The sequence below is a fragment of the Bactrocera oleae genome, chromosome 3, assembly GCF_042242935.1.
Source record: "Bactrocera oleae isolate idBacOlea1 chromosome 3, idBacOlea1, whole genome shotgun sequence".
Classification (NCBI taxonomy): Eukaryota; Metazoa; Arthropoda; class Insecta; order Diptera; family Tephritidae; genus Bactrocera; species Bactrocera oleae.
This window is the reverse complement of record NC_091537.1, coordinates 93,078,800-93,101,003: the sequence shown is the minus strand read 5'-3', so window position 1 is coordinate 93,101,003 and position 22,204 is coordinate 93,078,800. Positions and strand designations below refer to the sequence as shown.

The window sequence follows — 22,204 nt, the reverse complement described above, 5'->3', positions numbered from 1 at the left end:
TATTTTTCTTTAAATATAAATAGTGTTGAAACTTTGGTGAGACTTAGTTCTGTACTTTCATAGCAAGAAAAAATATTGAAACTGTTGTATAGCCCTAGCAACATTTCTTTAAACTGTGCGGATCATGTTTATTTGTATTAAATGTTGCTAAACTGTACTCAAATGACCGCCGCCTAAAAGTATGCTTGTAAATACAACTGCTGCTACATTAAAGTAGAAAGATACATTGAGAAAATTTGTCAGTAATGGCAATATGTTTACTATATTTGTGTGCACTCATTTTAAAGGCTCATTGTGCGACTTCGAACAGACTTTATTTTTACGGGACACACCAAGTGCCGTTTCAGACAGGGACGCAAAAGAGTCTCATACCAGTTTATTGTGGGCGAGGGGACGACGAGGAAAGACGAAGGGACCGTGCCACTCGTGTTCGGGTGGCACGCTTTGTGTTCTTGTTCGTAACAGCTCGCTGCTACCCTTTTCAGCATTCCTTTTCACTTTCAAATCCTTTGAATGGTTGCAAGAGCGCTCGGTTTCAAATGAATTCGATCGCAAATTTGAGTTCTGTTATCTATTTTTGTATGTAATATGCAAATATGTATGCATAGAATAATAGAAATATTATGACAAATTGTAAATAAGGAGAAAATTAAGATATAGATTATGGAGTAAAGAAATTATGAATTTTTAATACGGAGTAAAGAAATTATGAGTTTTTAATACTTAAAGATTAGGAAATTGCTATTATAAATTTGGCCTTGAAAATATTAGTTGCGGATATTCAATACATTCTTGTGGATTAGGGAATTCCCGTCTTTAGTATTTTTTTGAAACTATTTAGCGGGTAGGTACTTGTATTATGCATATTGTTCTACCATATTCATGGTAATTCATTGCAAGCAAAATGTGTGACCATAATCTCAACATACAAATGAAATACGCAGCATGCAGTGTTGCGCGGTGTTGCGCAGTCGAACCGCACAAATATTTACGAACATTTTGTGAAAAGGAATGCAGAAAAACTAGACTCGAGTTGCTGGACTCTTTTTGACCGTGTGAATGCCCAGAGCGACACCAAAAGAAAATTTGAAAAAGATCAGACTCTTTTGCATCCCTGTCTGAAACGGCACCAACTTGACAGCCTAAAAAAGGCGATTTTTAGGAATTAAAAAAATACTTAACAATTTTAAGCGTACACTTATACATGTTTTGAGAATATTCAGAAACATTTTTGAAAAAAAAATATTTTGCGAGTTACACGCGAACTACGATAATGCTAAAAAGAGCCTCCACTGGTATAGTGATTCAGGCCTGCTATATGGAAGAACCCTAAAAAATATCTCTGCAAGACGATATATAAATGTAATAAATAGTGACAAAATGATGGTGTTTCAAATAAAAAAATTGTTTTACCGAAAATTGAAGTTTCGATCAGTTCATTGTATGGAGAACTATTTACAGAACATGCAACCATATTTAATGGTGATCGGATCATTTGCCTCCGAGTAATCACACAAGCAAATTTGAGAAATGAGTTTTGGAAAAAATGCTTAAACTGATGAGTTGATTGAACTCAGCGGTTACATTTTAGAAGGCGGTAACTCAACATGTATGTGAGATATCGATTTGAATTTAAGTATGCCATTTTTTATAGAGGTGTTATATAAACTCATCTTTAATTCTCAATGGCAAGTACTACGACAACGTAGGCCTTGAATTAGTTTAATGTGCTAACCAACATCAAAAATGTCATTCTGGTAGCTTTGGCCGTAAAAGATAAAAGAGAAACTTGGAGCGTATATCTGCCGTGTAAAATGCTTTTCTCGAAATCTATTCGCTGTTTATAATTGACTTAAGAGATATACATCCCTCCATTTATTGGATGACGGCAAGCAAGTATTTAGTGAAGATGTGATCACCAATTAATTAAATAATATTTACAAAGTCCATTGTCTTGTACATATTATGGACATTATCCAAATTGAAAAATAAGAAATTTTTTTAAAACAGTACTCAACAAATCTGATGGAAATATTTGCGATTGATGTGCGAAACGGAGGCCCTATGAAATGATCAGCATAACGAGCTGAGTTAATTTAGCCATGTCCGTTTGTCTGTATGTGTATATGCGAACTAGTCCTTCAGTTTATCGTTCTGAAACTTTGCACACGTCCAGTTCCTTTCAAAAAGCCGCTTTTTAGGGGGAATCGCCGATTGCGGACCACTATAGCATATAGCTACCATACAAACTGCACCATCAAAATCAAGTTTTTGTAAAAAAAAAACTTGATTCTGTGAAGGGTATTATAGCTTCGATGCGGCCGAAGCTAACGTTTTTTCTTATTTCTGGTATATTTACCCACCAAATTCAAAATAATACATTCGTACATAGTTTCGTCAAAGTAGGAGTCGCAAGTATCGTTAATTTCCTGCAGACCCTTTTTTTCCCACAAACCATGCCATTTTATTTAAAGTGATAAATATACAACAATTATACCGTCATTAATACATACCGCACCTACAGAAGTTATACACATATAAAATTATAGTTATTTTCTTTCATTCGCATTTCGTGTCTACCGTCAATCTGCTAGTACACTTTCTGTGCTCTTCTAAGCGCATACATATATACATATATACTTGTAGATATAGTACTCGTATATCTTCCATAATATTTTTGTTTTTCATTTACTCACCGACGCTCTTTACATGCCGCATACAGATTACAACATTTAAATATGTACGAGTATAAATATGTCTGCATGAAAGTATTTAAAAATGTTTACTTTGGCTTGTATGTGCGAGTATGTATGTGTAGATATGTAAATGTTGGTTTATGTCGTCAACATGCACGCTTAGCATATGATTGAGTGTATTTATATGTGCATATTTATTATATATACATATCATTTACATATGTTTATGTTTTTACGCTTGTAATAAATATTAAATACTTTGAATGAATAATATGTGTATGACAACAACAAACACCAACAAACCGATAAATATCATTCAAAGCCACACAGCATTATATACAAAACATACAAGACATCGGAACAGGCGCCCAGCACGGCACGAGTAGTGGCTGCGGCGGTTAGTGGTTGATTGTCGGTGGTCATCAACATCAACAACTAAACAAAAACACGATGTTATTTAGCTATAAACATATGTAAATGGTGAATACATATGTACACACTTGTACATCATAAATGCAAATGACGGTAATGAAAGAGCGCCAAATGAGTGACTTATTTGCAGTTAGGCAGTGAACGGTGTTGCAGAGAGAAATGGTACGCGCCGTGAGAGCACAAAACTGCCTAAAAAATACATATGTATATACTTTTTACGAAGTGTAATGTTTAACCGATAACGACAAATATACATAGACTTGGGTTGGTTATTTGGGTTTATGTGTTTGCGGTCGTTCTGTTGCAGGTATACGGACACTCACGAATTTGGCGTTTAATGTCTATGGGGTTATCGGGTTGACTAACTTTTTCAGCGCTGAAATGCTTCTGCTCAATAGGTTAAAATTTAGTGCGCTCTTCTACCATACCTAAGTTCAGAGATCAAATATTATTTCTATATTCATTTACGTGCATACACATGCAAATGTTAGAACTTAAGACCAACGATAGCTTTCGACTTCTGTCAATTAAAAGACTATGTCCTGTTTCCACCACATACGCTTATCTAACGGTGCTTGTAGTTTGGTTGAACCATTGCATCACAAGTGGTTCAATTTCGAATACAGAATTGTAATTTCAAGTTCAATTGTACGAGTTAATTAATTTTTACATAAAAAGTTTGCACTAGTTTTCCTTCAATTAATAAAATAATAAATATTTACAAACATAAATAAAAAAGTAAGGAAGGGCTAAATACGGCTGTAACCGAAAATTTTATACTCTCCCAAATTTCAAGGGTCAAAGCCGATTAAACACTTTCTGGTGTTGAAGCACTTTACATTTCCAAATGCCTTCGCAACATTTTGTCATACTATTCAATATTCATCATTTCACGAATTCGTAATTGGATTACAATCATATTTTGTTATTAGATTAACTTATATTATAGGTCATAGCATCCCGTAGTTTCATAACTACAATTTTAGAAGGATACCTACCATATTGATCGAATATGGTATACTAGATATTGATTGATATATGCAGTATAAAGTCAACCGGAAGTTCGAAAATCTTTATAAACGGTATAAAGGGGTAGGGGAATTATTAGACCGATTTTTACCACTATTGATAAGAGGTCACATTATTATCAGAAAAATATTCTCTCCGATTTCCTATAAATTATATCACAGACTGACCGATATATATGAAAATCAGGAATGACCACTGGGTTCCCCTAATTCGGTATCAATGGGCTTAAAAAATTATGGTCCCATTAACATGGCATAACTTGAAGTGACTATTCTTGCAAATTTCTGCTTCACTAACGTCATTGGTTTACGATTTATATAATATTATATATTGGATACTGAAAGAATCACATGAAATTTCAAATTGTTATATGTGGAAAATAGGCCTGTTGTGGTCCGATTTCGCCCAGTTTTACAATGTAAGTTAAGATTGTCGAGATAGTGTTCTGAACCAAATTAGATTAAAGATATTTTTTGTCTTAGTTAGATACATTAGAAGTTTTTGATTAACAACATTTTGTGTCCGATTCCAATCATAGGCAAAATCAACCTGCCTTAAGTAACATGGAAACATGTTCCATTAAGTTTTACTCAATTAATCGCTTGCACGGAGAGATGGACGATCGGACGGAGCGACAGACATTCTCCCGGTATTCCTCCTGATCATTTGAATATATGTATATAACTATCTATCTCGATTAGTTTCACTTAGGTGATACAAACAACCGTTTGGTGCACAAAACTATTACACTTTGTAGCAAAATTTTGCGAGAGTAAAAAAACATAATACATTTTATTTATATATTTGTATATACTACATAGATGAGGTAATAAGAAGATAATGACCGGAAAGAAAATATTAATTCTGACAGATACACAATAGTTTTTCTAATATATCTTAAACAATGCGTCGCTTAAATATTGTATTTAAAAGAAAAATCTTATTTTTAAACGTTTAGTACTTCAGTAAAGCGTTGTTGAATAAGACTCTTTAAACAAAAGCCGGATTTACTTAAGTTAATTTGCTCTAAACTCAGTGCAAAAATAAGTGAGTTTTAAAGATATAAGCTATAAAATATAAGGTCCACTAAAAACTCCATTAATTTTTTAAAATTATTAACTCTATTTTTTCAGTAAACTGTAATTCATGTTCTATAAGTGCTATCGGGTTACGCTATATGATTTTAGAAAGATTTCGTATTAGAAAAACTTTTGAGGCAATGCTATGATTGTTCGACTCAATATTGTTTGAGCATGCGCCAACCTTAGGCACAGTTATAAAATCGTTTCAAGACTTTTTTGAAATTTGTACTGTGAGTGGAAATAGTTTTAACAAGTGAATGTGAAGAAGAAATAAAAGCTTTCGCTGTAAATGAAATCTAGAAGTTTCCTTATTCCTACTTCCGCGCCCTTTGTGTTTGCTTGTAAAATTTCAGATTATGTGAAGCATGAAAGTTTAGTAATCGAATTTTCTACTGGGTGTTTCTACGTAATCAATCAATCGGAAGGAAATAAAAATTTATAAACATATATACTTATGTACATGCACCCCTACGTTATACGAATATTTTGAACTGTAAATGAATGAGCAGAACAAAGCGATAAATGTATACCTAAGAGGTTCCATGGAGGTAAACTCAGTAAATACGAGTACATGTGTAAGCAGATGCGTAAAAAGCTACATATATAGCTATGTTATACTACGCTCGTAGATATGCATTGACGACTAGCTAGTAAGGTACATAGTATTTATGTATGTATATATTTACATTAGGGGGATCAGAAAAAATAATAACATTGAATCAATTTTTAAATTGAATACAAAAAAAAAAACATAACTAGGTCGATTTTTTAAGGAAATAAAAAAAAAACCTTCAACGGCTCAAGAGTTATGCTATTTTTAATGAAAACAAATTTGTTCCGCTGTTATTTTTATCAAAAACTTTTAATGCTCACCGACACCTTTTCAAATTTTGCTAACAATCCTGCCTTGGATATTTTTGTTCTCAGGTTTTAACTCATAATATCATAGTATCAAAAATTGATTTTTTTTTGTTCACCCTAACGAACTTATTCTAGAAACTACATATAGGGAATAAATTCGGTAGGTAAAAACATAAGCAGGTAAATGCTTGCAATGAGATGGCAAATATTTGCTTCACGTGATAATTCTTTACTTATATAGTATTAGATGAAACACATATGTACATATATATATATATGCTACAAGTTTGTATTGGTAATATTAGGGGTGTTCGAATTGGTTTGTTTAATTCAATAAGAATCCTTTGATTTGAGCAATAGAGCTCATGTTTGGTGGGTTTTCATATTTTTGGCTCAAAATGAGTGTAAGTAAGGCTGGTAAGGTAATCTGGTTTTTAGATTAATTAAATTAGTAATATCTGTGTACGAGGGTTGCCTTTCATATTTCAGGACTAGCAAACCAAAAACAAATATTAATCATCGCAAATCAATTTATTGTTTTTTCAAAATATTCTCTATTAAAATATTTATAAATCTTCCAGTTTTCGAAGCACTTTTGCCACTCTGATTCAGGTATATCCAAACTATGCGTTCTGAGCGTATCAACCGCGACTTCAGATGTCGAAAAACGTTGACCCCTTTGTTTATTTTTTATGTAGGGGAATAGAAAGAAGTCATTCAGTGCTAAGTCAGTGCTACATGGTGGATGACTCATCAAATCGATGTTTTGCGTGCTTACAAACGCAGTTGTTTCAGTCGATGTGTGAGAGCTCGCAATGTCGTGATGAAGAGAGACAACTGTCAAGAAATGGTTGTGCACCACTTAGAATTTACTGTTCTGTATTCCTCTAGTGATATGGTAGCGACATGTCCAGTTTTTTCCAAAAAATCAGGCAATCAATTACTTGGAAGAACTTCGTGCGCAATCAAGTTTTGTTAGATTCGGTTCAATTGATATTTACTTTCAGCCTCATACGCGACAATTGACGAGTCATCACTTGTCACGATGTCATAGACATTTTCGATGCACCGCTTTCATATTTTTTTTTTAATTTTTCAATCGAAACGATAATTTTTTTGACGATTGACAAATTGTAGTGAGTTGCCAGATTGCAACACTAGGGCTGACAAATCCGGTAATATAAAAGGTTACCTACGTATATGTGCATACATGTGGGTATCAGAATATAGTTCAAAAAGAACACCTGTGTACCTGTTAATACATTTTTTACACTTACATATTTGAGATGTATGTGTGTATACCTGCATTAATGAAGGTTATCTTTGTACATACATATATATGCATCTTAATATTGCTGCATCGCATTCAACATAAAAATGACAGTCGTTGTCGAAGAGATACTGAGTTCGCTGTTATGTTATGTTATCTAGTGTATTACTTTGTTGTATTTGTACAAGTATAGCAGATTTGCCAGTGCGCGTGTCTGCCAGTAATTAACCAACAGTTAGATATGAATACTGATGTATGAAGTGCATACAAAAACTCATAAATATATGTACTATATATAATATTTAGATATAAAATAAATATACTTGTTTATGTGTATTGTGAATTGTGGTTGATAATGTTGCACGAATGTAAATCTATGTTTGTATGTATCTTTGTTTGTTGCACTGCAAAGGCTGGTACGTTGAGTTACTTATGAAAAACATTTTTATTTGTGTGACTAGCAACACAATCTGTTACACACATATACATACATATACAAGCATATAAAAATCTATATTTTTTTTGTATATTTACACGAAAATGCAGAGTAACTTTGCCACTGCGGCGGCCTCCATTGCTGCTTTATGTTCGCCTGGTGGAAATAAGAAATCTATATGTATCTACCGCAGATCGACGCGCACACAAAACTGATTTATGCAAATAAATACGTATACATATGTATATGCATAAATAATATACTCGTAAACATAAGTTGCATATTTCACATATTTAAATTAAGTAAATGAGTAGTTAAACAAATACAAAATACATATTTGCCTTCAAAGATAAGCGTCGGCAATCTTCCACAAATGTTGGTGCACCCATACATATACATATGTATACATCTAGGAGTGTGTATGAATATTTAGCGTTTTTTTTGCAGACTTCACACGACTGTGAACGCATTTAAATACGCGCGCAATTATGCACATACATATATACATACTTGACTATATTTGCATATTTGGCAGACACGTCTGCCGCTGAGAATTAGAATTTGCGCAAAAGCCAAAAAGATCATATATGGTGAAAATTGATATAAAATACATATAAATATAGTATATTCTTAAAAAATATATATTTTAAAATTTCGATATATTTTTGAAGCATTTATTTGTGTACGTATGTATAATTGTCGTAGATATTTTTGCTAGATATTTGGAAAAGTTTGTCCGTTTACATGTTGTCTTTTGATGTCAGATTCCGATTACTGGAAGTTCCTAAAGACCTCGGAATGGTTGATATATTTACATAGAGTATTTTTTTGCGGGAGATAGAAGAAGAGAAGGACAACATTCCCATTAATACATACATTTAAGTATGTACGTAGGCTGCCTTTTATGTTTCGGGATTTGGCAATCCTATTTTAGCAATCTGGCAACGGCCAAAATTTGGAATTAAATCGCAAACATTTTCGCGCGATTATTTTTTACAACTTTTGACGTAGATTAAGTTCGCAACAGTGCATTGATTAACTTAATTCGCCATTTGACGATGAAGCTCCATCAAGGATCAGTGTTTATCGATTTTATTTCATTCAATATTGCATAAACATTTTACTGTAAGAAAATTTGTTCACGTTGGATCCCACACAATTTTTCAATCGCTAAAAAAAAGGAACGTCTTGATTGGAAAGGTTAAAAAAAAAAAATATGATAACGGTGCATCGAAAACGTCTATGGCATCATGACAAGTGATGAATTCTGGATTTACGCATATTTTGGCGAAACCTCAAGCAGAGTGTCTAAAGTGCTTCGACAATTGGTTCAAAAGTATGGAAAAAGTTTTGAAAAACAATAAAACGATTATAGATGATTAATATTTATTTTTGTGCTCTAATCCCGAAATATAAAAAGTAACCTTTGTATACTATACTTTTAATGCTGATTTTTGAAGACACATGTTTCTAGAACCCCTCAGCGCGAGCGTTTATTAAATAATTAAAGAAATAATTTGGTATACTTAAAAACTCTACCTTTTTGCTTTTCGACAAATCAGTTACACCAGACAAAGCCGAGTTATCTTGCCTAATGCCTGTGACGGTGGGAACCCATTCATCATCATCGATCACATTCATGAATGCGAAAGTGTTCTTAGAAAGAAGCTCTGACGATTTTTGAAATCAATTTCCAAACAAACTACCAAAAGGAGATTCTGACAAACAGAATGTGTGATCAGATAGAAACAATGTCCAACAGACTAATACTGGAGCTTTGTTATACCCATCAATTAATAAAATTACTAATGACAGAAGTTTTTTCAATACTTTGCTTTAGATAGTTTTTGAACTTCAAAATTGTACTAACCCAAAAACAAACTTTATACAAAATAATTATTGTTTCAGCAACAAAGTGCCGTTATAATATTTTTTTAAAACCATTTAAGCTTTTAACATTTAGTAAAAACTCATACAGCGGTGAATTCGACAACGATTATGGCAACTTTTTATTAAAAATTCTGTTGAAAAATAAACGGAAGAGCAACGGAGCTCTAACAAATATAACAGAGCAATATAGGTAACAATAAATATTAAATTTGTGGGTACTCAGAAAACAACTCAACGCAATAAATCACGTGAAAAGTTGGAAAATGTCGCATAACTCCGCAAAAGAGAGTTTGTGTGCTGTACAGCATCGGCATAACTGAAAAAGGAAGAAGACAACAACCAGCAAGCTTTAAGCTGTGGTCATTCGCTCACTGTTGTTGTTGTTTGTTTCAAATGTAACTGTGCAATTCGCTAGCAAATATTCAAAAGTATAGTTTTGGAATAACAAAATTTCTGGCCAACTATATTTAGTAAAAATTTGAGGCCTTTCACTAGAAAAAGTTTTTATTAAATAATTTAAGTAAAAATCTGTGCGAATTTTAACAAAAAGTGCCGATATGTGTAACAGGCGACAAGCCGCAACCAGCAGGCAAAGCGGCAGCAACCGCAGCAGCAGCAGCATCCGATGTAGTGGCGGCCGATGCAGCCGCAGAACATAAAATTCGCAAAGAGTTGCCGAAAAACACCAAATGCAACAGAGCAGGGGGAGGGGTAGGTGATGGCAATGCATAAATGTGTATGTGTGTGTGTGGTGCAAGCCAATAGGAAGTGAAAAGCGGATGTGAATTGCGTAACTTTTTGATTGTTGTGCTATGAGTTTGATATGCAAACAGGCAGAGAGAAGGTAGAGCGGTTGGTGGAAGTATGCGTACACACCTACGCATTTATAATTCAAATAAAACAGTTGGCAAATAAAAAACCCAAAAAGTCATTTAGCAATAGCACAGAAACTAGTTAAGAGCTCTTTGATTATTATTTACAATAATATCTTTATCTCATCTGTATTTTTACAGTCTAAAGTGGAAGTTGTTATGCGAAATGTCGCAAGCCACCAAAGATAATGCCACATTTCAGCAACTTAAGCCAGCTACCAGTTTTGTATCAACGAGTCTTGCTGAGCCTGTGCGCCTGCGCATTGGAAAACAGGGTCTTACAGCGGCAGCACCGCAAACCATTCCACAACTGTTTCGTGATTGTTGTCAGCGTTTTCCGCATTTGCCAGCTCTGGCTTATGAACGCCATAACAACAACAAAGGCGCTAATAGCCACCACCCTTTGACGACCACAACATATGCAGAGTACGAGCGAAATGTCGAAAAAGCTGCACTAGCCCTTCTGCACATCGGGCTAGCCGAGAACTCTAGCGTCTGTGTGCTGGCTCACAATTGCCCTGAGTGGTATTATGTGCAGTTCGGTGCGCTGCTTGTCGGTGCCGTGGTCTCGGGCATCTATTTGACCAGCTCGCCGAAGGCGGTCAAACATGCGCTGGAAGCCTCGGCTGCCACCATTTGTGTGGTTGGCGATGCGACGCAGTTGGCGAAGGTATATGCCGTAAGAAAGCAGTTGCCACTGCTGCGTGCAGTTATACTGTTGGAAGAGAGTTTCGAGGAAAATTTGAAAGCAGGAGGGGGCTATTACCTGTGGTCGGATTTGATGGCATTCAGATTTGATACACAGCTGCGGCTAGAATTGCTGCTCAAAGAGAAAGAGATCTCGGCTAATCAATGTGCTATACTCATTTTTACGGTTGTCAATAAAATATCTCCTAAATTAACAGTATTTTAACTGTTGTATAATTTTTTAGTCTGGCACAACGGGACTTCCGAAAGTAGTAATGCTTTCCCATGATGCCATCGTATCAAATATTAAATTTTGTTATGCAACTATTGGACCTTTTAGAAGAGAGCCAGGTGCAACAATGTCATATTTGCCGCTAAATCACGTCGCCGCACAACTCTTCGAAGTTTTGATGCCTTTGCTATGCGGTGATTGTGTCTATTTTGCCGATCGAAATGCGCTCAAAGGCAAACTGACGGAGAACTTACGAATTGCGCAGCCAACACGAATATTTGGCGTACCTCGTGTATATGAGAAAATAGAAGAAGAACTGCTGTTGGCCGAAGCGAACTCTTCTTATTTGTGGCGCTTGCTGTCAAGTTGGGCCAAGCGAACTTTATTGAAGAGCTATTTGTACAATGCCGAGGGCATGTAAGTACTCCGCAGTATATTCTCTCATTAATATATATATCCATTTATATTTTCTACAACACATTTCTTCTTCAGTGAACCAAAAAGAACGCTCAGTTACATATACGCTTCATGGATCGTGCGAAAGTTTAAAGTTCAAGTCGGCCTCGGCCAGTGCGCTTACCTTTGGGCTGGCGGTGCGCCATTATCGGTGCAAACGAAAAAGTACTTCCTTAGCATGGACATACCAGTCAGTGATATGTTTGGTGCTTCGGAGGCAGGTGGTGCTATTGCATTAACACGCAGCTATTGCCATTTGGACAGTAGTGGCAAAGTACTGTTAGGAATTGAAGCTAAAATCGATAAGCCGAATAAACAGGGGCAGGGCGAGGTTTTAATTTTCTCTTGCAGCTCTTTGAGCAATTGAATATTATTTGTGATAAATTTTCACAGATTTGTTTACGCGGACGTTGCACAATGATGGGTTATCTTAACAATGTAGAAAAAACCCACGAATGTATCGACTCAGCTGGTTGGATGCACACTGGCGATGTGGGGCGCTTGAGCACTGACGGCTGTCTACATATTACCGGACGCATAAAGGATATTGTGATTACCGCAGGTGGAGAGAATATACCACCCCTTTACATTGAGAACCTCATTAAGGCTGAACTACCATGTGTCAGTAATGCTTTGGTGGTGGGCGATAAACGAAAGTTCTTGGTTGTACTACTAACACTGAAAGTAGGTGCCTTATTTAGTGCATTACTTAGAGTTATTTCCAAATTTTACTTACTTTTTCAGACGGACATTGAGAGCGCCACTGGCTTACCACTTGACACTCTGCATTTGGATACCGTCTCTTGGTTGAAGTCGCTTGCCATTCACCATACGCGTTTGTCGGAAGTTCTAAATATCCCTGCGTATACATCGAGCTATGACTACAAAGGATCCGTTATTAAACCGGATCAAAAAGTTGTTGCGGCTTTAATAGAAGGTTTGGCTCGTGCCAATAAAAATGCTCTATCACGTGCTCAAAGGGTTCAGAAATTCGCTATGTTGCCTCATGACTTCACAGTGCCAACGGGCGAGTTAGGTAAGAAGAAAAGAGATATATACAGGTTGTTTCTCTAACAAACTTTCTCACTTTCTTACCTTTAAGGTCCTACTTTGAAATCGCGACGTGCTTTCATTTGCGAGAAATATGCAGATATAATAGAACCGTTGTATAAGGAAGACAGTTGATTGTTATTAAAAATGTAGTATGCGAAATTGTTGGTATTATATTAAAAGAAAAGATTTTGTAGATTTGCTGTTTTCATGGATATAATAATGCCTCAGTTATAGTTGTGCGCGCTTCCTAAAAAAGACTAATAGCTAACAACATTCTTCAGCAATTCAGTATCCCTGATATTAGCGAACAGAACAATAATTTCTGGTCTTCTGGATGGGAATAGGTCATATATTGCCACTCTTCCATATCATTGCCAATTCTCAGGCTCAAAGGATAACTTTAGTATAATATTTTAAGTCAATCAGTCGAAAACGAACTTTTGACATGAGTTTGTACAACTCAGCTTATGATTTGGCAAATTTTCTGACCTTTTTCTGCGCTTTACTTCAGATGTATACAAAGCGAATGAGATTTCCGGTTAAACCTCTTTTTTTAACCAAATAAACTCGACACTCTCAAATTCTGAAATTGAGAACCATACAGAAGACATGGTAAAAGGTAGTAATATGTTTGAAAATAATATTAAGAACCACTACTTTAGTGGTGTTTAGAAATATGGGTAAGTTTGTCAAAAAAATAGTATTGCTATTATATTTATTCTTGTATTTATTTATTTTTTATTTAAATTAACATTCATGCTCTGAACTAAAAAAAAATGCAAAGAATGTTACGACTTAATTTGTTCTGAAACTTTTTTAAATAATTTAATACAATCCTCATAAAAATTGCATCTAAGATACAACACTTTAATATAAATAGAGTTCAAAAGTAAACTGATGTGTAATTACAATATAAAAAAAAGTTTTGTTTATAATTATAAATATCAAACACTGTAATTAATATGCGCATTAAGAGGGAAGCAACAAAAAAACCTAGAGCAGTGTAGCAACACACATTGAAGTGTGAAATTTAACCTTTGATTGAACTTCTTGAGTATTTCTAGCCTGCAAAAGGCATTTTGCCACGATTCAGTTTGGAATTTCAGTTCGTTAGTATTTTAGTATCTTGCGGTGTTTTATCGATTGTAGACGTTGTTACTGTTAAAGTCTTAAATAAAATAAATCTTAGAAAATAGTTTTGATAAAGGAACATAAACCACAGGAGTAAAACGTGTAAGAAGGATTAGTTGAAAAGTGAGTGTTTAAGATTTCGAACAAATGATCTTTGAATAGCACATAATAAATATGTAAGTCTATTAAGGTGAGCCAAAAAAAAAACCTAATAACGAATTATAGGTTAAAATGAACATAATATCCCTAATATGTAAGACAGGAGTTTTAGTTAAATTTTGAAAGGTGTCGTAGCGCATTTACCCTTAGATAAAAAATTTCGTTTGCTAACAAGCACTTCATTCCGATCGTTCAGTTTGTATGTTAGCTATGTGCTATAGTTCTCTGATATCGGCAGTTTCGACAAATGCGCAGCTTCTTGAGGAGCAAGGAACGTGTGCAAAATTTGAGACCCATATCCTAAAAACTGAGACTAGTTCGCATATACAATAAAGCCGAACAGGCAGACGGACATGGCTAAATCGACTCAGCCTGTCACATTGATCATTTGTACAAATACATTTTGTATTAAAAAAAAACTTAATAAAAATAGTTTTAAATTAAAAAAAAGTATCTTTTTATAAAAATGTACATTTTGCTTATAAAAAATTCGAAAAAATCATCATATATCTCATTGGAAAGCTGACAAAAATCGTAAAAAGTACGACGGCTAGTTATTTGAGAGTTAGTTGAAATACTTTTCTTTGTACATGTAAATATTTAAAGGTATTTTTTTAGTGCGTTAAAATTTTGAAAATTCACAATTCTAAATTTTTCATGTTAAATAGATATATAAAAATATGTACGTGTCCAATATTTTGCCTCCGAAACACCAAAAAAATGTTTTGTACGACATCGCGGCAAACTTATTATACCCAGGGCATAATTATGATCTTTTTAATTGTAAACTCGTTTTTCGTGATATTAAATGATATCAAAGATTAGTAAATATGTACAGTCAATCCTCCTATAACGCGGTGAGTGCATACCGTACTGGTGGAGCTCTACTATCTCGCTACTATACATAAGTTAAAAAAATCTGTTTTATTCTGAAAAAATTGATTTTGAGAAAGTGTCGTGTGTTAAGATTTCGCAAAATAGTTCTAAAAGTCAAGGTCCGTTTAACATATGTGACTTTTCAAACATTTTACTGAATGTGGACTTCAAACAGTTCGAGATCTTAACACATTGATCCGCTCACGTGACACATGGATAACTTTTATATTTAAAAGCCTAAGAGGAAAACAATTAACGAGCCATTTTTATACTCTTTTCAAATGGCTGCGATCAGCGCGTTTCTAGTGTGCTTTAAAGAAATGTATCTGGAGATATCTAGAGATGTCAATATGTAGCATTGTACATTTCGAATGTGTTCACACACTGCACTCTATTTGCGTGAGAAATTGCCGTTCGGATATACGAGCACAAGTGTTCATTTATGTAGAACAAGTAGTATGTAGTATCTAGATGTGACTAAGCGCTAGTAAACACACACGCATGGCTATGGGCTCGAGCAAGTATATTCCCACATATGTGCACATACATATATAGCACATAAATAGGCATACATAAGTACGAATTTCAATCTGAGCAATAGTAAATTGTATGTGGAGCCATATGCCTTTAAGCAGTTAGGTTGTTGGTTGCTCGGTTTGGTTGTTGGGTGCATGGTGAAACAACATAATAAATACATACAAGTACTCGTATATATGAATGTACAATTGCAAGCGGCGCTACAAGCAGAACTCGTTCGGCTGCTAATTGCTGTGCGCCTGTTGAAAAACAAGATATCTATATGTATCTACAAATAAATCACATACCTAAATTATAAATAAATAAATAGTAGTTACACATAACTTTTTATGTAAGCAGGCTTTTAAGTTGGTGAAAAAATTGTTAAATTTACATATGCGTAGATTGGTTTACATTGATATGTAGCAGTGCGCTTGTAAGTAAGAAAAATGAATGGATACATAAGCATTATATTATATATGGGTTCATGCTTAAAAAGTGAGCCAGAGAAATGCTACGTACATAACATATGTATACTCGTATATGTAACGGCATGTGTTGCTCTCATGTAGTAATAGTTAAAAATAATAGCTATAACTATTCAGCTTTATATAAATATTGGAGTATGAATAATTCACGATTATAGCTGGAGCATACAAGAATCGAAGTAGATGTAGCAAATCCTACAAAATACTTACTAATTGCCCAAAGCCAAGAAGTCTGCTGAAATAACAAAAATCATTAAAGGTAATACGAGTAAACCTATGGGGCTAAGGAAATACGTGGATCAATTTCAGACATTTTCAGCATTAAACTATTGTATATAAAGTGTTATACTTTCACATAATTTTTCAAAGCTACATACCTTACGTATTGATCGATATATGCGGTATAAATCCAACCGGAAGTTTTGAATTCTTATATTAAGTATATGGAAGCTAGGGTTGGTATTGACCCGATTTTATGAATTTTAGGCACAAAATGGTGCACCTTTATATACGGTATGAAGTCAGCCGAGAGGATAAGGGAAGTAATGATCCGTTCGAACACATTTTTGAAACAACATAGAGATATACCATTACCACAAACAGATTTTCTCCGAATCTCACACATTAATCGATATTTTCCACTCTGACGAACTTAGTTATTGAGTTATCGTACTTTAAGTAGTTTTTAACAAAACCGTTATATGAGGAGTGGGCGGAGTTATCAGCCGATTTCACCTATTTTCACGCTGTTGCAAGAGGTGTTAAAGTACCTATTAGGAGATGGGGACAAGCCCATTTTTCATGAAGCTTTGTGTCTTAATTTGGTGCTTAGTTATGGCAATTTATAAGTTTTCGATCAATGGTGTTTTGTGGGCGTGACAGTGATCCGATTACGTTCATCTACAATACCAATTTTCTTATGGTGAGAAGAAATATGTGTACCGAATTTCAAGAAGATAACTTATTTTTTCCCAAGTTACAGCTTGGACGGAGAGACGGACGGATCGATCTAATCGTTTATATCTAATCGTTTATATATTAATATATCTTAACCGTTAGGTGAACCATACTCTCATACTCTGTAGCTACATGTTATAAGGGTATTTTTATACCCACTACTCCACTAGACACGATTTTTTTCACAAGGTATCAGTAATTTTATCACAAAAAGATAGTTCGATTTTGTTGAGCTACTGGAGTTAGCACGGGACTTTTTAAATAAAAAGCCTTTCATGGTTTAATATATATATTGCAGCTTCGTCATTATAAATCTTTATCTTACCGCGGACTAAAATCAATGAGGCCTTAAAAATAATCATTGTAATGTGTTTGTGCGTACAAGTTTAACTTTCCTGCAAATCTAGCGTTTAAAGAACAATTAAAAGTCGAAGTACTTTCGAAGCAAGAAATCTGAATATTATTTATTTGTTGTTTTTTCATTTTATTATAGCAGCTGAAAATTCACAAAGACCTTGAAATATCAACTAAAAATCAGTTGTAGTTATGGGCGACGCACGGATATTACAATTTTTGTCAGTCACTAATCTCAAAGATGCCACTAGCTACACATCCACGTCTCTCACTGAGCCGGTAAAGCTACGCGTTAGCGCAGATGCCTTGGCGTCAATCCCACCACAAACTATACCACAATATTTCCACGAAATCTGCCAAAAGTATGCAAGCATGCCCGCACTTTGCTATGGCCACATTTCAAATAACAACGGTAACGGTACGAGTTCAAGAGCTGGTAGAATAGTTACCTATGCAGAATATGAGCAAAATGCAGAGCAGATTGCGCTCGCGCTATTACATGTAGGCCTAGGTCCGCGCACCGCCGTCGGCATACTCGCCTTCAACTGTCCGGAATGGCTTTACACCGAAATGGGAGCTTTGCGCGCTGGTGGCGTTGTGTTCGGCATATATCTGAGCAGTTCACCGAAAGCAGTACGTCATATGCTCGGAACGGCGGAAGCGACCGTCTGTGTGGTGGACAACGCAAAGCAGATGGCAAAGGTACGCGAAGTCAAAGGAAGTTTACCACATTTGCGCGCCGTTATTCAGCTCTTTGGACCTTTTGATGAGTTTGTGGGACGCGATGATGGGTATTATCGCTGGGACGATTTGATTGCAATGAAATTCGATGCCCAGCTAAAAGCTGAACTCATCGAGCGCGAACGAGGTCTGGCGGCGAATGAGTGCGCCATGCTCGTTTTCACCGTACGTAGTTTCGAGTTAAACCTTAGTTCCAATTTTTAATAATATACTTACGTTCACAGTCAGGAACCGTAGGTTTGCCAAAAGCAGTTATGCTGTCGCATGATAATATTCTGGCACATGCGAAATCTGCTCCCTTTCAGGGAGACTTTAAGGAAGGCGATGATATAAAAGTGAGCTTTTTGCCTTTGTGTCACATCGCAGCTCAAAATGTCGACGTTTTTAACACCGCCAATACTAGCACCTGCATTTACTTTCCAGATAGTGATGCACTGCGCGGAAGCTTACTAAAAACTTTGGTTATAGCGCGTCCTACAAGATTCTTTGCCGTACCAAGAGTTTTAGAGAAGATGCGAGATCGTTTGCAGCAAAAGGAGGCAGAGTCGTCGTGGTTAACGCAAAGTGTTATGCGGTCCGCACGTTGGGCAACCCTGAAGAGTTACCTAGAGCATGCCGGAAGGGGGTTAGTTGTAGAATAGCGGATTAATTGGCTTAGTAATCTAAATAAAATTTATTTTATTAGAAAACCGGAATATTCTGTAAAGTATTGGCTAGCATCTTTCGTAACGCAAAAACTGAAAGTCGCCTTGGGCCTGGATCGTTGCAAACTAATTATCGCTGGAGGCGCACCTGTTCCAGTCGACCTTAAAGAATTTTTTATTAGCATAGATATACCGCTCCTTGAGACTTATGGTCTCTCTGAAACTTCCGGTGGCTCAACGATATCTTTAGAAGCACGACAAATGAATGGAGCTGGAAAACCTTACCCCGGACTAGAAGTGAAAATCGATAAGATTGGCCAGGAAGATCAAAGCGAGGTAACGGTTTGATGAAGGTTGACTTTAAATGCAATAAAAATTTAGCAAAACTGTGTTAATTTAGGTCTGCTTTCGCGGTCGCTTCATATTTATGGGTTACTTGAACGAACCACAAGAAACAGAGAAAGCAATTGACGCAGACGGCTGGTTTCACACGGGCGATATTGGTTATCTAACTAAAACTGGCGATGTTATAATAACGGGCCGCCTAAAGGATTTACTTGTTACATCCGGTGGTGAGAACATACCACCGCTGTGCGTTGAAAGTCTGGTAAAAAAGGAATTACCCTGTGTGAGCAATGCCGTACTTGTTGGTGATAAGCGAAAATATCTTACAATACTCTTGACAATCAAGGTACATTTGTAGACACTTGGATGGTGTAAATTGTTAAATTTTTTTCACCAATACAGACCGATATGGACGTTAACACTGGAAGGCCATTGGACACCTTACAGCCAGTTGCCATTGAATGGTTTAAATCACTGGGCTTCGTCTACACTCGCCTCTCCGAAGTGTTGCGTATCCCTGCACAGTTGGAAGATTTTGATGCGGCAACATTAGCAGCGCAACCAGAACCAAAGGTGGTGGCCGAAATACAGAAGGGGATTGAACGTGCAAATGAAAACGCATTATCGAATGCTCAGAAAGTGCAGAAGTTTGCGATTTTGCCACACGATTTCTCAATAACTACTGGTGAATTGGGTGAGTTATCCATATGGGTTAGTTTTATGAGTTATTACGAAAAATGTTTCTTCTTTTAGGACCCACATTGAAGTCTCGGCGTAATGTTATTTTACAAAAGTATGCGAAAGTTATCGATCGTCTTTACGAATAAAATAATATTGTAATAAATGGCTTTTATGAGCTTTGTATTTTTTTCACTTTTGGTTGGCAAACCGTGTCGATAACAAAGAAAATATTCTGTCTATGAGTAAGTAGGTATTTGTCGAGCGTAGTATTATTCGTGCTCATGTCAACTGAAAAAGTGCAGTTATAGAAGTGATATCTGTCGATAAATCTACTTGAATATGTTTTTGCACCAAAGTAAGACCCTAAAATGATATCCGATGATGATGATTTGGAAGAAATATTTTTGATGTATAGAAATGTAAATTGATTTCTTGCCATGAAGCACACATCATACGTTAGGCTTTAGATTGAATAAATATTTCGTGATACGGCGGCATGTTAACCATGTACAATTTTTTATTTTATTGATTTAGTGAAGTAAATAGCGTCATACTATCTATAAAATATTATAGCACTAGCGGCAGGCCCTTTGGCTGTAAACAGTGTACTATTAACATTGTCTCTTTGCATTGGCTTTTGAACCTCTCACTGTGTTTTGTTGTGAGTCGTTCTGAAACGATACGGATTATTAACATGCATTAACGTAAATTTTTGCCGAGTCATGCTCCCATTTCTTAGACCGTACATTTAATATGGAGAGATATTGAATAGAGTACACGATGGTCGTTACGAAATGGAATTATTGGTGTGTGTGGTGGTAATAATTATTATTATAATTAATGCACTTATTTCATAAACTGAACTAAAAATTGTGGATCCGGTTATTAACCATGCTCACCTTATATAAAGAGTTATTCTATATAAGTACTAAAGGTACGACTATACTAAAACTGGTGGAGATATTAGATTCAGAAACTCGCCATTGGCGGCAATGAACCACTGGTGAGTCACGGTGAATTTTCATACCTTACATATATGTATACTTTTATAATCAGTTAGTTTTTCATCACGCAAATTTTTAATTCCTTCAATTTATTAGAACAAACGATGTAGAAAGTAATAAAATGCAATCGACGTAGAAATGTTCGTGGAACTACTTATAATTGGCTGCTTTAATGATAGTAAAAGTAGTGTATAGTATACTTAACAATTCTTATATTCCGAGCTTCTTTTTTCCATAAATTTAGTGGTTTCTTATTTCTTCTATAGACCGACATTAATTAATTCTTCGTTGTCGTAGGCAGCAGAGAGTCAGATAAGACATGAATACGAGTTATTTTCCAAGGTTATCTGCAAACATTTGTTCTTTATTTTATTTATTGTTTTTTACAATTATTTTGCTTCGAAAGCCAGTAAAACTCCTATTATACCCTAAATCAAGGTATATTAAGTTTGCCACCACTTTTGTAATACCCAGAAGGAAACGTCGGAGAGCCTATGGAATATATATAGGCACACATGATTAGCGTGACAAGCTGAGTCGATTTACCCATATCTGACCATCTGTGTGCGAACTTGTCCTTCAGTTTTTAAGATCTCGATGTGAAATTTTGCACATATTCTTTCCTCCCAAAGCTGCTGCTTATTTGTCGGAATCGCCGACATCGTCATACAAACTAGGCGTAGACAACTTTTTCATTTGACGAGATATCTGCAAGAAATTTGTCATATTTTATTGTCCAAGGCATCGATGCAATCTCCAAAGAAGTTATATAGATCGGACTACTATAACATAGGTATAACTATTTTACAAACTGACCGGTCATAATCAAGTTCTTTATAAACCTTTTGTATATGTGAAGGGTATTATAGCTTTGGTGCTTTGGTACCCTTATATGTATAAGGGTGGGTAAAAAAAAATTTCAATTATTTATTTTAGTTTATATGAATAATATACATTTTTATTTCCAAAAAAAAAATAAAAATCGGAAACTGAAAAGTGGAGGAACTTTGAATTAATATTCTATTTAAGCGCATACTTGAACAAAAATTTTTGAGTGTGAACTAACCAAGTTTTCAGAGTTAAAGCGAAAAATATATACAAAAAAAAAATAAATTTTGGCTCACCCTAATATGCATATACACATGTAAGTACTGATTAATAAATAAACACTTGAGAACATATTTATGGTGTTTTACATATATACGAAACTGCCTTTAATAAATTAATTATGGGATAATTTACCACACACCCCATGAAGTCAGCGAACGTCGTAATCTGTAATCATCATACTTGGGGAAATAACGCCAAATAT

The 22,204-nt window shown here is 35.3% G+C and overlaps 2 protein-coding genes across 5 annotated transcripts; both read left to right on the top strand.

Annotated features, from left to right (window-relative positions):
* The first annotated feature begins 5,084 nt into the window (after positions 1-5,084).
* On the top strand, positions 5,085-13,143 carry LOC106625204 (long-chain-fatty-acid--CoA ligase heimdall). The gene is made up of 7 exons (XM_036360112.2): positions 5,085-5,204; positions 10,710-11,442; positions 11,501-11,904; positions 11,980-12,274; positions 12,337-12,627; positions 12,688-12,979; positions 13,046-13,143. Exons 2-7 carry the CDS (start codon positions 10,735-10,737, stop codon positions 13,126-13,128), a joined length of 2,073 nt encoding a protein of 690 aa, XP_036216005.2. The 5' UTR covers positions 5,085-5,204; positions 10,710-10,734; the 3' UTR covers positions 13,129-13,143.
* An 823-nt stretch (positions 13,144-13,966) lies between these two features.
* LOC106623765 (long-chain-fatty-acid--CoA ligase heimdall) lies at positions 13,967-20,054 on the top strand. Of its 4 annotated transcripts, none has more exons than XM_036360099.2 (7): positions 13,967-14,250; positions 17,620-18,383; positions 18,443-18,843; positions 18,904-19,198; positions 19,263-19,553; positions 19,610-19,901; positions 19,961-20,054. In XM_036360099.2, the coding sequence occupies exons 2-7, from the start codon at positions 17,670-17,672 to the stop codon at positions 20,032-20,034; spliced, it is 2,067 nt and encodes a 688-aa protein (XP_036215992.2). In that variant the 5' UTR covers positions 13,967-14,250; positions 17,620-17,669; the 3' UTR covers positions 20,035-20,054. The 4 variants fall into 4 exon arrangements, with proteins under 4 accessions (XP_036215992.2, XP_036215991.2, XP_069963351.1 ...); XM_036360098.2 differs by having other exon boundaries at positions 17,617-18,383; XM_070107250.1 differs by having other exon boundaries at positions 13,967-14,303; positions 17,617-18,383.
* The last annotated feature ends 2,150 nt before the right edge of the window (positions 20,055-22,204 follow it).

What these genes read in the sequence shown, in the direction of transcription:
- LOC106625204 (XM_036360112.2), top strand. Translation starts at nt 10,735, where the DNA reads ATGTCGCAAGCCACCAAAGATAATGCCACATTTCAGCAACTTAAGCCA. An exon ending in GTGCTATACTCATTTTTACG is followed by an intron (nt 11,443 to 11,500) that starts GTTGTCAATAAA and finishes ATAATTTTTTAG; the next exon opens with TCTGGCACAACGGGACTTCC. An exon ending in AGTGCCAACGGGCGAGTTAG is followed by an intron (nt 12,980 to 13,045) that starts GTAAGAAGAAAA and finishes CTTACCTTTAAG; the next exon opens with GTCCTACTTTGAAATCGCGA.
- LOC106623765 (XM_036360099.2), top strand. Translation starts at nt 17,670, where the DNA reads ATGGGCGACGCACGGATATTACAATTTTTGTCAGTCACTAATCTCAAA. An exon ending in GCGCCATGCTCGTTTTCACC is followed by an intron (nt 18,384 to 18,442) that starts GTACGTAGTTTC and finishes TTACGTTCACAG; the next exon opens with TCAGGAACCGTAGGTTTGCC. An exon ending in AATAACTACTGGTGAATTGG is followed by an intron (nt 19,902 to 19,960) that starts GTGAGTTATCCA and finishes TTCTTCTTTTAG; the next exon opens with GACCCACATTGAAGTCTCGG.